The 14,598-nt window shown below is 45.4% G+C and overlaps 1 protein-coding gene and 1 pseudogene across 1 annotated transcript in view; both read left to right on the forward strand.

Moving 5' to 3' along the window:
- The first annotated feature begins 970 nt into the window (after positions 1-970).
- LOC142905585 (exosome complex exonuclease RRP44 pseudogene) lies at positions 971-2,849 on the forward strand (annotated as a pseudogene).
- A 4,527-nt stretch (positions 2,850-7,376) lies between these two features.
- LOC142905586 (exosome complex exonuclease RRP44-like) overlaps positions 7,377-14,598 on the forward strand; it is a 76,551-nt gene continuing 69,329 nt past the window's right edge. Inside the window, exon 1 of the mRNA XM_076052212.1 lies at positions 7,377-7,429. Coding sequence (XP_075908327.1) covers positions 7,377-7,429 — 53 coding nt within the window. The remainder of the gene's footprint in view (positions 7,430-14,598) is intronic.

Raw genomic sequence — 14,598 nt, forward strand, 5'->3', positions numbered from 1 at the left:
GCAACAAAACTGAAACCTTTTACAAGGAATCATGTGTGCATTAACCACAATACTTGTGGTCAAAATGCAAACAAAAAACACACTATGATAATCCATGATAAGGCGATCTAACCCAAAAACCTTCATTATGAATAATATTGGTCGCGAAAGCCTACATGTTAAACACACTATGATAATATATGCATTGTCCTTGAGACTGATTGGTCCACACCAGGGACGGCTTTCTTTTGAGCCTCGACCCAATTGGTGCGAGACCAGAGGATGCCAAAAGGCATACGCATATATTGCAAATATTATCAGTGTGTTTTTCTTTGCATTTTGACCACAAGTATTGTGGTTAATGCACACATGATTCCTTGTAAAAGGTTTCAGTTTTGTTGCCAGAAAAAAGGGGAAAAACCCTATTATATTTTGGTACTGGCAAAGCAGGTCTAATGATGGTTGTGACTACTTTGTTAACAAAATGAATGGTCTATTTCCACGTCCAAAATGTAACGTTAAATAACAATTAGGTACATTGGCCCTTTGTTGGAGAAAAAACTCAGTCCAGAAATCGCCCTGCTTGAACATATGTTACTGAAAAACATTGGTTTCAGAAGATTGATGGGCTCATAGTCCTACATTTTAAATTGTTTATTCGTGGTATTAAAACTCTTGTACAGTAAAACCTTGGATTGCGAGCATAATTCGTTCCGGAAACGTGTTTGTAATCCAAAGCACTCGTATATCAAAGCACTCGTATATCAGTTGTGATCACGTGACGCTCGGCAGTACAAAGCTGCTCGTATTGCAAGACCCTCGCTCGTTTATCAAATTCATATTCATTAAAAATTTTGCTCGTCTTGTAAACCACTCGCAGACCAAGTTACTCGCAATCCAAGGTTTTACTGTATATGCTGCTCTCTAACAGCACTTGGCCCAGCGGTCTGTTCAGGCTATACGGGGGATCTTTTTTGTCTCCGTGCAGGTGTTGATCCAGGGGCTGCAGCATTTAAACCGCGCGATGCACGACGACATCGTGTGCGTGGAGATGTTCCCCGAGGAGCGCTGGGTTGCCCCCTCCTCGCTGGTCCTGCACGATGAGGGCGTCGCAGGGGACGTTGCAGAAGAGAATGAGGAGGATGTGGTGAGTGGAGCGTCAACACTGCTGAACCAAAATCAAACCCAGACACCTGCAGTGTGCGTGTCTCTCTCCCCGTGGTCGCATGGATTTTTCTCCAGGTCCTCCGGCTTTTCCCTCCACAGTTACAATCTGACATGCACTTAGAGTATTTGGCTGCTATCAATTTCAAATGTGATAAGATACTTCATTGAACGATCATTTGTGGCCAGGTCACTTAAAAAGAGCTATGTAGCTCTCAGGGTCCTTACCTGGTAAAGTTAAAATAGTTTATAGTTTTTAAATAGTTTTAATATAGTTTAAACAAAGAATAACAACAAAGACTCAACCACTTCAAGAGAGACCTTAAACATAATGAACACCGTGTGACCAGACAACAATCCACATTAGAGATGCTGTTAGCTTGATTTTGCGTTTATTAAATGACTTTACCTTACATTACTTCAAAATCAAGTCAGGAGTGCTAATCATTTCGTTCTTTTTTTGTATGTACGTAAGGGTTATTTGATCATACTTCGGTGCGGGTTGGTGAAGGGGGGGGGCATAGATCAGGAGCATAGAAGGACAGGACAACAGTTCATTTTGCTGTACTGCGCTCTGCTGCCAGCCATTTTGGCGCAGAGCCTATACCACCTGTTATGCATATCCAGGCTCAACACGGCGTCGCTTCCACGGTCTGAGCTGGGTCACAGGGTGGCCTCTATATTGAAAAGTAATTTCTTTAGAACTGCTTTTTGTATTTAGATTGTTGTCCTTTCCGCGCACCTCCGATTAGCATGATTGGCTGTGTACGGTGCGAAATAAGTTCTACATGCATACATACCACAGTGACAAAATGCAAAACATAATAAAGTACAGCAAAGAAGTTAATTGAAATTGGCACGAAAACACCCGTGGTTTATGAAAAGTCGACAATTTTTCACAAACATAAACAAGTGTTAGATATTAAATCGCATGTAGTGCAAGTTGGCTTGGGCAGATTATTTATAGACTGATCATTGCACAGTTATACTTATAAAAACGTTACGTAAACATTAAACACATATAGGGTGACTGATGTGCTAAGCAGGTAAGAGAAAATGTCAATCAGTGAAATCATAAAGAATCGAGAGATTAAGCATCAAATTGTGAATTAGATGGGAGGGTAACCTTTGTTGTAGATAATATTGGTCGCAAAAGCCTACGCGGTTTTTTTTTTAACGTGTGGTATCTGATGGGCGTGTTCCGGTTGATTCTATCAATTGCCAGAACTGTTTTAACTTATCAATATTTACGGAGGACTCCTCACTGTGATCTTTTGTCATTTTAACAAAGCGTCAGTCTCATTATTGACATTGATGAGACACAGCATGAAACCACATCCGCAGGTTAAGCGCTATTGTTTTGGATTGCTCCTTCCCCTTCAAGCCAAATTGTATTGTGTTACACAGTGAGTTGGAAAAAAAATAGTTAATTCATTATTTCAGTGTGTGAGAGAGACGCTACTGTGGTGAGTGCTCATTTGAGTTTGCGTTGTCATCTCCCGGTGCTATCCCAGCTGCTGCTGCTGCTGTCGTCGCTCTTGCTTAGATTACGCAACACGATGTTTGTCCTTTGTTTTGGTCTCCAGCTGAAAGCCGAAAGTGGGAAGATGCGTCGGCCCACTGGCAAAGTGGTCGGCATCATCAAGCGGAACTCGAGGCCGCTGTGCGGGATCCTCATGCCCAGCCCAATCAAGGATGTGGGCTGATCTGCATGTGTGTGTGTACGTGTGGGGAGCGGTGATGTAGCGGTTAGCGCGCTGCGCTACGAATTCTGGGACCCGAGTTGGATTATATTTATCGCTCATAACCAATAAACAGCGGCAAATGTCTGAACCTGTCTTGGGCCCTTCCCTAGGTCGAATCGGCCATAAATGAGTCTCTGATGTGGCATATAAACATCAGCGCTGTGGAGACAAAGGCGGTCGGGCATGGTGCTGGCCGTACCCACCCCGTCGTTTGCCGTACCAGCTTGAATAGGTGTGTGCTGACGGCACTCGCCCAAACAGTTTGTTGAATGCCTTACTGGGGGCTCTTTGTGCGTGTTGCAGGCCACCCGCCACCTGTTCACGCCCGCGGACCGCCGCATGCCACGAGTGCGGGTGGAGACAAGACAAGCAGCGTCCCTGCAGGCCCACCGCATCGTGGTGGCCATCGGTGGCTGGCTGCGACACTCCTGCTACCCGAACGTTCGACTGCACCGTGACGCCCCGCACGCCGTGACACCTCATCCGTCCGTCCCGTGGTCGGCATCGTCGGGCTCATCCTTCTGTCTCTTGACGCACGGCCACACGGCTCTGTATGCAATACAGCCGTCGAACCCAAAACACGAACGGTGACACGGTGAATTGGAAGTCAGGGTGGATGAGCTGGCACCACTGTGATTTTTTTGTTTGAAAGCATGGCAAACTCACCTGTGATTCAACCTAGGTTATTAAGGTGTTGTAAGTTGATAGTCTCAGCCCAGTCACCAATAACTACACCAAAAACGATATTAAATTTGGTCGTGCACTTCGATTGTTTAATTTCCAGCTCTGAGAAAACTACTGCTTTTGACTGCCATGTGATGAACATTACTTTGATTGGCAGAGTGGTTGGAAAAGCACTGCCCCCCTACAATTTGGACCGCATTTCACTTCATTGGATCTTAGAAGTAGCTCTGTTATGTGTGCTCCTGTGGGTCGTCCTTGACCACGAAGGGTGGTATAGATTGCTTGTCTTGTGTGATACCATTAACACAATGAGAAAAAAAAATGGGGAAAAGCTAAATATATTGTTAAGATGGATTATTTGGGTTGTATCTTTGTTTAAACAGATGCCGGTTAATATTCTACATCATGAACGTTAGGTACAAGGTTGGCATTGTGGTTGTGCTTTTCATACCTATTTGCCACTGTACAACCGAGCGGCACCATGGCTGGCACGGTTTAGTAGGCTGCAGGTTGTTTATTCACTGCAAAAGCGGATCCATGCCATGAACGGTCAATGCTTTGAACAAGTCTAGGCACGTGCAGATGACGCTGTGGTGCCCCATCCCCGTGGTGTACCGACTGCCGTCACCCAATTAACGTGTCGCTAGCCCCGCCCCTGGCCCTGCTTGGCCCCCGGATAGATTTGGATGCCTTGTGGGGCCAGCATATCACGGTTTGGTTCCGGTTCGACACGGCAAAAAGCCAGTGGGTGACCACAGACACCTCGAGAGATCTGCGCCGTCTGGGTTCCAATGTATCATTGGAAAAGGGATACCGGTGACGATTGGCCACGTATGTGCATATGCATGTTGAACTTCTTCCGTACCATACGTAGACAACCGTGCTAATCGTCGGTGTGCTTGTGCAGGGCCATTTTGCGCGCTCTCTGGGTGAATGTGGGGATAAGGAGACGGAGACAGAGGTGCTGCTGCTGGAGCACGACGTGCCACACCAGCCCTTCAGCCAGGCCGTACTTGCATGCCTGTCCCCTCCCACGTTCAGCATCACAGCAGAGGTACGCATGAGACGTGTGACGATATGTCAATTCATCGATTGAGTTCAATTCTTACGCCTGCGGTGTGTTGGTGTGTTTGGTCGTGCATGTGAGAATCCTTTACTTCAATGTTCTTTATTACAAGGCCCACGGGCCACTCGTAGCCTCTGGGTGGCCTTTGGTGTGGCCCATGACGTGTGGCCCCCGACAATAGACAAATGCGAAAACACCCCCCATCATCATCATCGTGCTGTCAAACCGCAATAGTTTCAAGATGTTTGGCCTGCGTAGAATACCTTCTAGAGGGCCTCTCTGGAGCTCTCCCTCCAGTCGAGGTCCTTCCGCTGCACTGGCATGAACGAGAAGCCACGGGGCTCTACACCTTTACCGCAGACCGTATATAGAAAAGCCGTCGACCTGAAAGAAAGTCGATGGCTCGGACACATCATCGTAAGAAGAGAGGAAATTCACATCGGAGGAAGGAAGGCGACGGACTTATGGAAGCACCAGGGCGGAGACCCGAGAGGCAGGCCTCGAGAGATGCGGATCAAAGTGGTGAGCCAGGATGTGGAGGACTCTGCAGTAGCCGTGGAGATGGTCCAGTACAGAAATGAATGGAGCAAGGGGACTACAAACTTTTTTCCTATAACGCTGTACTTGCGTTCCTGAAGAACACCGAATTGTGGAAAAATCGCATAATAAATAATATAGGGTAAAGCACAGTCCGCGATAACACGTGAGATGCGTACGCAGGCTTAACAAATACTTTGGGTACGTGAGTAGCATCTAGAAGCATCCAGAAGCATCCCGCCTTGTGTGATGCTACACCGAGGCAACCGTACAACCGCTTATTCTGCCTCGCACAACGCAGTTCTGTTCACTCGATCGCCTTTTATCCAATTCGCATCCATGTTATGAAAAAAATGTGTTCCCTAATGCATTCATCGCATTATATCTAATTCACGATATGAAAACACGCAGAGTTATAGGAGAACGGACTGTACTTTGAAAATATTCAGTCGCCTATTGAGAAGATAGAACGCCATTAGAATGAAGTTGGTTTACCCATGTATGGCTCACCCTGTGTTTTGTTTGTTGTAAGGCAGCGTTTTGTTGAACCTGGTGCTGTGTGTGTCCCGTACAAGGACCAGGCTGGCAGGGAGGACCTCCGTGTGTTGCCTACTCGACTGCAACACAAGCAATAATCATCAGTGGCAGTTATTGTTAACGTTAGCACCACGGAGAGAGATTTGACAGTTTGTTCAGATGGACGAGTCCATCTATGTTCGGAAAAGAGGAGGGGGGAGACGAAAAATAATGGATGCGGTCTGAAAGCCACCTTAAGCGTGATCAATCAATTAAGACCCGAAATGGTTTATGAAATCTCTCTCCGTGGTGCTAACGTTAAAATAACCGCCACTTTTTTCAAATTTTATTGTTGTGGTTTTCACACCTGATGATGATTACTTGTGTTGCAGTCGAAACGTCGTGAGAATTTTATTGTTTTAAATGTTTATTATTTTATTGTTTCCCTTCTACGTGAATTTACCGAAAGAACCAAGAATATGAATCCCTGCAGTCACGAAAGCTTTAAATCAAAATGAATTAATGCATTTATTAACAGTGTTTATTTTAATATGATGTGTTTATAATGTTAGTATCTTTATGTATTCATATCCATTGTTTAAATATTATAAAGTACGTTTTTTGGGTGAACAAGGGAAACTTTTGATGCTATCGGAACGAATTAAGCTTTTAACACGTATTTCCTATACTCGCTTAATGACCAAATCCTTTAATGCTCGGGTTCGTGGAACCAATTACCGTCTTTAAGAGGGTTTCTACTGTCTCTAGATTGCTGTTAACCTTCCTTCAATATCATCCTCCTCGCAAGGAATTCAGAGGTCGCCGGGTGGCTCAAATTTTTGTTTGAGGTCTTTTGGTTTAACCGGGTGGGAACTCAAGAGACCATAATAGTCTCATTTGCAAGGGTCACCTGGGTCACCCTATGACCCAGAGATTACAGCTGGGACCCTGGCTTCAAAATCCAGCAGCCGCATTGAACATACTGTGTTATCAAGTGTAGGGAGTTGAAGGACTCGGCTCGTTTCCCAGCTACTCCACAGAAAGAAGCAACAAAAAACCATCACGGTAAATGTAGTACTGTATTTAATTTTAGATAAATTCCAGCACTGAAATGTTGAAATATCAGGTCGACTTATTGTGATGAACATTATGCTCAAAATGGGTGGGAATGTGCTACCCCCTACTGTGAAGCAGAGGTGTCTTGAAACGATGTCAGTATTGGCCTGAGCGAGCAATTGCAGGGCTGCACCTTTTACCTTTATCTTGAGATGTAGCCGTATAGTTTCCACTCGCCCTTAGAGGCAGAACAACTCAAAAGGTGTGACGAACCACAGACAACGCTGGAAGGCAGCCAGGCACTGTGCCAGATGTAGATTAATCCACTTGCCGCACTGCCTTCTCCTGGCAAGCCAGGTTATGGAAACCTGAATGCCTACAGGAAGTGCGCTGAATAACGTTTTCTTTCCAATACACCACAACCCTTGCTGCTTCCCCAGCACTGAACTACAAGCCACGTGCGGGATAGTCACCTCACAAACGCCGGTGTGCCCGATTTTTTTGCGCAGAACATCGAGATCCAGGTGGACTCGGCTAAGGCGTTGGCCGAGTCCCTGGACCGGGCGGCGGTGCCGGGAGCGCCACCATACCTCAACACTCTGCTGCGCATCCTGGCCACGCGCTGCATGATGCAGGCCATCTACTTCTGCTCCAGCATGGATCCCGACACCCACCACTACGGGCTCGCCACCGCCATCTACACCCACTTCACGTTGCCCATTCGACGGTGACGTGCTCTGGCGTCAGGCACACGCGTGAAATCGACCTTCGCGATTATTGAGGGGACTATGTTGTTGTCTTGGTGTGGTCTGGGACTGTGCTGCCTTTCCCAAGTTTAGGAATTTATTCATTAATTGATGTACTTATGCAATGTTAATTTGTCATTATGGCACACCTCCGATTAGCACGATTGGCTACGTACTTGTATATCTTTTTTCTATTATTTACTTTTAGTGATTTGTTTACCTTTCCTATTCTTAGCACTCCTATCATCTACCTACTGGACATCTGTCAAAAAGAGCTTTTATCGCGAATCGGATTTCTCCAGGATAAAGATTCAGATTTTGACTTATTTTTCTAAAAGGTCCTATAAACGGGAAGTTTGGCCAATTCCTTAAATGGTTGTTTGGCTTGTGTTGGAGAAAAACTAGAGGATCCAAAGAACACCAACGCCTACAAGGAGGGTGACAGTGTTCCACGTGCAGAATCAAGAATCCATTGCCGTGTTGCAGCGGCGGCCAAAAGTGAATTGCAATTCTGCCATGGATCGCTAACGATTTTGTTGTGGATCTTAAATAAGAACACAGATATGAGCAGGCAGCAATTTGCGTTACATCTGATGACAAATAAAAAAAATCCTCAACAAAGAATTTAATTCATACATTAATAAAGCTAATTTCCACAAGCAGATGGTGCTAGAACGTGGTATGTCCAGAGTACAGTATTCTATCACAGCGTTAAATCCATCTGAGTCATTGTTTGAGTAGCTTTCTGGTGGATCGTGAAACCCGCTGAGATCCACCAGAATGAATCGCGGTGCTTGGTGGATTAATACCGCTGCTCCGTTGGCATCTCGTGGCCATACCGCAGCCTGTATCTACTGTAAATTTAATCTTCATATTAAATAGAGGCTACAACAAATGTGAATATTGTTGTTGTTGTCTCCCTGTACCGTTACAGATACTCGGATGTGATTGTGCACCGGCTGCTGGCCGTATGCGTGGGCGCCGACCCCACGTACCCGGCGCTCACCGACAAGCAGAAGCAGCAGCAGCTCTGCAACAACCTCAACTACCGCCACAAGATGGCGCAGTACGCCCAACGCTCGTCTGTAGCTTTCCACACGCAGGTGGGAGGCGGAAGTGTGGGCCACGTGGAGCTTGCACGGCGTGTGCTTAGGCACCTGATAATGCGTCCATTCGTCTCTTGAAAACCATTTTTAAGGTCACGAAAGCAGGCATCGTATTGTGCGTGTAGTAAGAATCAATTGTTTTCTATTCGCACGCTTACGTGTGGTGGTGCCGTGGCTGTACTGGTTGGCTACACTTGACATTGCTTTTCAGCATTCTTCTGTGTTTGCTGAAAAACCTGGTTACTTGGCACATTTGCCCATGATGTGACAACTTTATTTGATTGGCTCTGTCAGGTGATGGAGGATTATAGTCAATACAATTGACATTGTACCTTCACGATTGAACTCAAAATAATCCCCATGACATGATGCCAATAGCACAACTGGAATTAATTAGCGGGGGGATGCAGAAAAATACCTTAAATTTTGTTAAATAATTGTGGGCCTGGTAAGTGATGCGCGTGTGTCTGCTCTTGGCAACGTAGCGGTGATTAACGGCTGTTGTTGTTGTGGTCTCAGTTGTTCTTCAAGAGCAAGGGAGTGGTGAGCGAAGAGGGCTTCGTGCTGTTTGTGCGCAAGAACGCCGTGGTGGTGCTCATTCCCAAGTACGGCTTGGAGGGGACGGTTTTCTTTGACTCCAAAGATCTCAAGCTCAACGTTACCTTCGACGAGGAGGTAGGGCATGTGTTCACTTAACCGGGAGGCATTGGCATTTCCCGAACGGCTGAATTCTGCATTTAAACCCAGGACTGGCTTAATGCACTGGGACCCAAGCCTCCTGACCATCTCTCTACGATTAGGTTTCTATCAGACACACAGACACTTGGTTTAAGGTGGAAGAACGCAGTGAGATACGAAGCTCCGTTTTTTTGCCATTTGGCAGTGTGGACTATTACAGAGGAAGTTACACCGGTGGATACATTAGAGCCGGATGGCTCACAAGGCTATACCAAAATAAACTGAAACTGAATTTAATGATGTAAATGCGTTTCAATTATAAAACGGTCACAATTAAATATGCTTTGGAAATAACTGCCATGACGGAGCCCGTATTGTCACGGAGAGGACATCAGATTAAAAATACAGTAAAATCCCTCAGATCCGGAAGAATTATAGAGAAAATCTAATGCTTTCTGTAAACAATGAGAAACTCAAAGGGCAGAAAAGTACTTGTAGAATAAAAACAAATGAGGGAAATAGTAGTTGATGCAAAAAGTGATCTCTAGATGGCAAAAAGCACATGTGTGACCAGTGGATCCGGTCCTTTCCACCATGCCTTGCATGCCGCATTACATTGTCACTCTGCGTGGATAATGCACACAGCCTAATTTGGACCAGAAGCTCAAAAGGGCTTCTCATGCCTGGTTTTCAGCTCGCGCTGAGGTGGCCCAAGCGGTATTGCATTCGCTGTGTGTTGTGGAGGTTTGCGTTTCAAACTCGGTGGCCACTCCGGTTAATACTGTGGTGTGTATTAAGCGTAAAATATTTACAGGCTATCCGCTTTAACAGTGTACGTTAAAAGATCCTGTAACGTTATTCGTGTGCCAGCATCATGGTCCAAGGTTGGCAAATTACATGCAAATTACTTATTTGGGGAGCACATATCAATCGTTCGCCTCCTTTTACAAAGACGTAGCAGTGACCTTGAATGCAAACGTTTTGAGAATCAGTGAGGCTTTTCTGAGTGACCCATGTAATAGTATGAATAATAACGTTGGGTTTACGTCAATCCGTGCTTGTGTGCAGGGCACTTGGCAGAGAGCAGTCAGCGGTAGTGTAGTGGTTAGCGCTCTGCGCTACGATCCCGGCGACTTGGGTTCAATTCCTTCGCACGGTCAACACCAGTGATGATTATCTGAACCGGTCCTGGGCCTCCCCTAGGTTGACTCGGAACTCAATTGAATGCCTGGTGCGGTGTGTAAACATCGCCACTGGGAAGACAAAGGCGGCCGGGCATGGCGCTGGCGACCCACCCCCTTGTGTGCCGTGCCGGCCTTCATCTGTCCTCCTCGCCAACAGCACTTGCCCCAACAGTCTGTTAAGGCTACATTGGAGATATGTCTTTGTGTTTTGTGTAGGGCCCCACGCTGTGCGTGGAGGGCATCGCGCTGAACATGTTCGACCGCGTGTGCGTGCGCGTGTCGCTGGATTCGTCCAACCTGCAGCACCAGCGGATCCGCATGCACCTCGTCCGCCCGGAGGTACTCACCGTGCGGCGCGACGCGCAACCTCGGAATACCACCGATTTGTATTGTGACCATGCTGCTGTTGCTGCTTGCTGCGCCAGCAGTAGTGCACAAAAAACAAACGCTCGCCGCATCGGAACGTCAGCGGGCCGAAAATTAATGACACAAGCCACAGCATAGCGCTTGTTGCCATGCAACCCAAACTGTGGGACCGTATAGTAAACCCATAGAGACACAGAGATACATAGGAGATACAGAGAGACCCATTATGATTCCTAGAGATTCATAGAGACTCATACAGATACATAGCAGTGCATTAAAAACAAGCTACTGTACGATTGTGGCCATGCAACCCAAACTATGGACCACATTTTACACCACTGTAGTCTGCGCTCCTTCAATGGAGGGGGTGGCAAGATGACACAAACTCTCTCCTGAGGCTCTCCCGTGGCTATCAGACCCATACATTGGCATTTAGCCCCTGAACGTAATACCCTTATAACACAGGAATAAAATATAAACTCCGGTCTTGGATGGAAAAAATATATGTTTAGCTAGCATTTTGAGCTGCAGTCTGTTGTCCTATACCTCCTGTAACTGGCAAATTGGATATAACGCGATGATGAATGTATGAAGGAACGCATTTTTTGTATAACGCGGATCCGAACTGGATTTAACTCGGTTGAATGAATGGAACTACGTCGCGCGAGTAGGAATAAGCGGTCGTATCGGCTGTCTCGGCGTAGCATCACACAAGGCGGGATGCTGCTGGATGCTTCTAGATGCTACCCACGTTCCTTAGTCTTTGTTCAGCCTGTGTTACGCATCTCACGCGTTATTGCGGACTGCGCTTTACCCCATATAATATATATTATTTATTATAACACGATTTTTCCAAAACGTGGTGTTCTTGAGGTACGCAACTACCGTATTATAGAACAGACTGTATATCCAAAGACTATGGGATACTATCCCTACCTATATCAGTTGTGACTGTCCGTGTGTTTAAATCCAGCTTGAAAACGTCGTTATTAATTGGCTTTTCCTGGATTCTGATTGGTTATTACTGTGAGGGGAATCATTATAATTAGCTTTTATTGCATTTTGCATGCTGTGTAAAGTGTCAGTATCACTATCATTGTTATTATCGGCTTTTACTTGATTTGTATTGGCTTGTATCTATACTTGAGTAGTTTTTTAATGTCCAGTGCTTTTTTGAGATGTTTCGATATGCAAGGTGCTGTATAAAATAGATTTTTATTATGGCCCTAGTTCATTGCACAAGAAGGGCCATTATCTGAAACGTGACCTATTTAAATGATCGTTTGGGGCTGTTGTTGATGAATGCGAGTTCTCAAGATACCAAGCTAAGTCAGGGTGTGGGAGCCTTGGTAGATATCAGATTTCTTAACAAAACTCCATGAGTCTGTTCTGCATGGGTTTCCTCCGGGTTCTCTGGTTTCCTCACATATCTAAAAAGAATCATGCGTTGAAACTGGTATTAAGGTAGTTTACGTATCGCCATGGGCGGCAGGGTGGCACATTGGTAAACCCTTGCGTCTTGCAGCAAGAAAACTGGGTTTGATTCCCAACTAGAGTGTTACTGTGTGGAGTTGTTAAGTTTTTCAGTGTTAATAAGTGTAATAATAACGTATCACTTGTGTTGGAAATACCCGCATGTGTGTGTGTGAGAGCATTGGTGTAGTGGTTAGCACGCTGCGCTATGAACCCGGCAACCCAATTCCCACTCACCGCCAACACCAGTGAGGATTATCTGAACTGCTGTTTTGCCTACCCAAGGTCAACTCTTTCTTAAATGAGTACCTGGTGCAGTGTGTAAACATCAGCACTGGGGAGAGGTGTTGGCCACTTACCCCCTCGTGGGCCATGCCGCCTAACAGCAGCACAGTCTGTTAAAGGCTTATTTGGGTGACTATCTTCGTTGTACGTTTGTGCCATTTGTGTGTCCGCTGTCACAGATTCCAGGCTACAACCCTGCGGAGTCTACCCCATGGGGCTCGCCTTCTCCCCGGCCTAAGAAACCCAGACAGCACTAGTGTATCGTGGATGCGGTGTCAACAAGATGTCGGAGCAGGTGCATGAGTGGGCACACACTCTGGGTTTTACATCTGCAGAGTTAATTAAGTGTACATTGTGCTCGCAAGCAGAGGTGAACAATTGAAAAAAGCAGTGGCGGTTATGAGAATTGCTACCCTGAAGTAACAGACGGTTTGCACTCTGAACTTGCAATCCAGAGGTCACCGGTTCTTTGTTCTCCTGTCGCAGCGGTTAAAACGGTAGCGCAATTTTTTTTTATTTAGAATTTTTACCTTGCCAACCAGTACAATCAGCCAATTAAGGTGTATACGCATCAAGATGTATGAAAGGTTTAGGATATATTCTTAGTTCTTTCGGTAAAGTCGCGTTGAAGGGAAACAATAAAATAATATATTTTATTATTATTACGTTGAAGGGAAACAATAACATAATAAAATATATATTTTATTATTATTTTATTGTTTCCCTTCAACGTGACTTTACCGAAAGAACTAAGAATATTAATTACTGCAGTCACGAAAGCTTTAAATCAAAGGTTTAGGATATCTTATGCCCAACTTCTTTGCCAGCCAAGACACTGACCCCCTTGTGATGAAGGTGATTTCACAAAAATATTGGTTACTGAATCGGTGGTGTTTATTGACTAACGCAGCAGCGTCCAACCCACAAAGCACTGTGATCCATTCTGGTATATCTCAACATGTTCCGTGATCTACCAGCAATATATGACCAGCAGTTACCCGGATGGATTTAACCGACTAATAGAACACTGTAGACATGCCAAGTGCTAGTGCAATCTATTGGTTTAAAATATATATTATTAATCCATTAATTCTTAGTCGGGGATTTTGTTTTGCCATCTGCTATAACAAGAAATGCTTTTAATTAGAGGTGTTTATTCCTATTTGTCCCGAGATCCACAATCAAAATCTTTTGCGATCATCCACCCATGGATCGCGATTCACATATCGGCTACCACTGATCTAACAGTTGAAAACCAGTTTAACACGTAGGCTTTCGCGACCAATATCCATAACACGGGTTTTTTGGGTTAGATCGCGTAATAAATATTTAAATGTGTCGGTAAACCCGCCACCACCCGACACAGCCAATTCGAAAGGTTTGTCACATTAACAGAACGTGCCAATTCGGTACTAGTAACATCACACCGGTGTCTTGGAGAGCAAAGCCACAACATTTACAATCTGAGTACAATGTTTCACCAGTAATTACAACCAGCTTCATCAGGCGACAGCCAGATTCGTGGAGAATCCTCGTCCCTTAATGCGCATGCATAATGTGTGTTGATTAACATATAAATAACCCAATCGGCAATGGATACCCATAGTCAATGCATTCATTGATTCCCCTCCCAATTCGCGAAAGAAGTGCTCACAAGTGATGGCTGTCGCCTGATGAAGCTAGTTAGTGCTGGCGAAATGTTGTACTTAGATTGTAAATGGTGTGGCTTTGCTCTCCAACACACTGGTGGACTGTACTAGTAACGAATTGACATGTTCTGTTTACGTGACAAACCTTACTAATTGGCTGTCGGGTGGTGGTGGGTTTAACAACACATTTATATATTTAAACGATCTAACCCATAAAATGTGTATTATAGTTGAAAACCTACAATTGTGCCAGGTTTGGCCTGTCGGAGTGGGCCATTAGGGTGGCCACTCGGAGGGCAAAGCTCTGGGGAATCCGAGCAAGAGCTTCGAAGTATGATTGTGCACGGTGATATCCGCAGGGGTC

Source organism: Petromyzon marinus, chromosome 55, assembly GCF_048934315.1.
Source record: "Petromyzon marinus isolate PM22_M1 ecotype Great Lakes invasive population chromosome 55, UKy_Petmar_22M1.pri1.0, whole genome shotgun sequence".
NCBI classification, from domain to species: domain Eukaryota; kingdom Metazoa; phylum Chordata; class Hyperoartia; order Petromyzontiformes; family Petromyzontidae; genus Petromyzon; species Petromyzon marinus.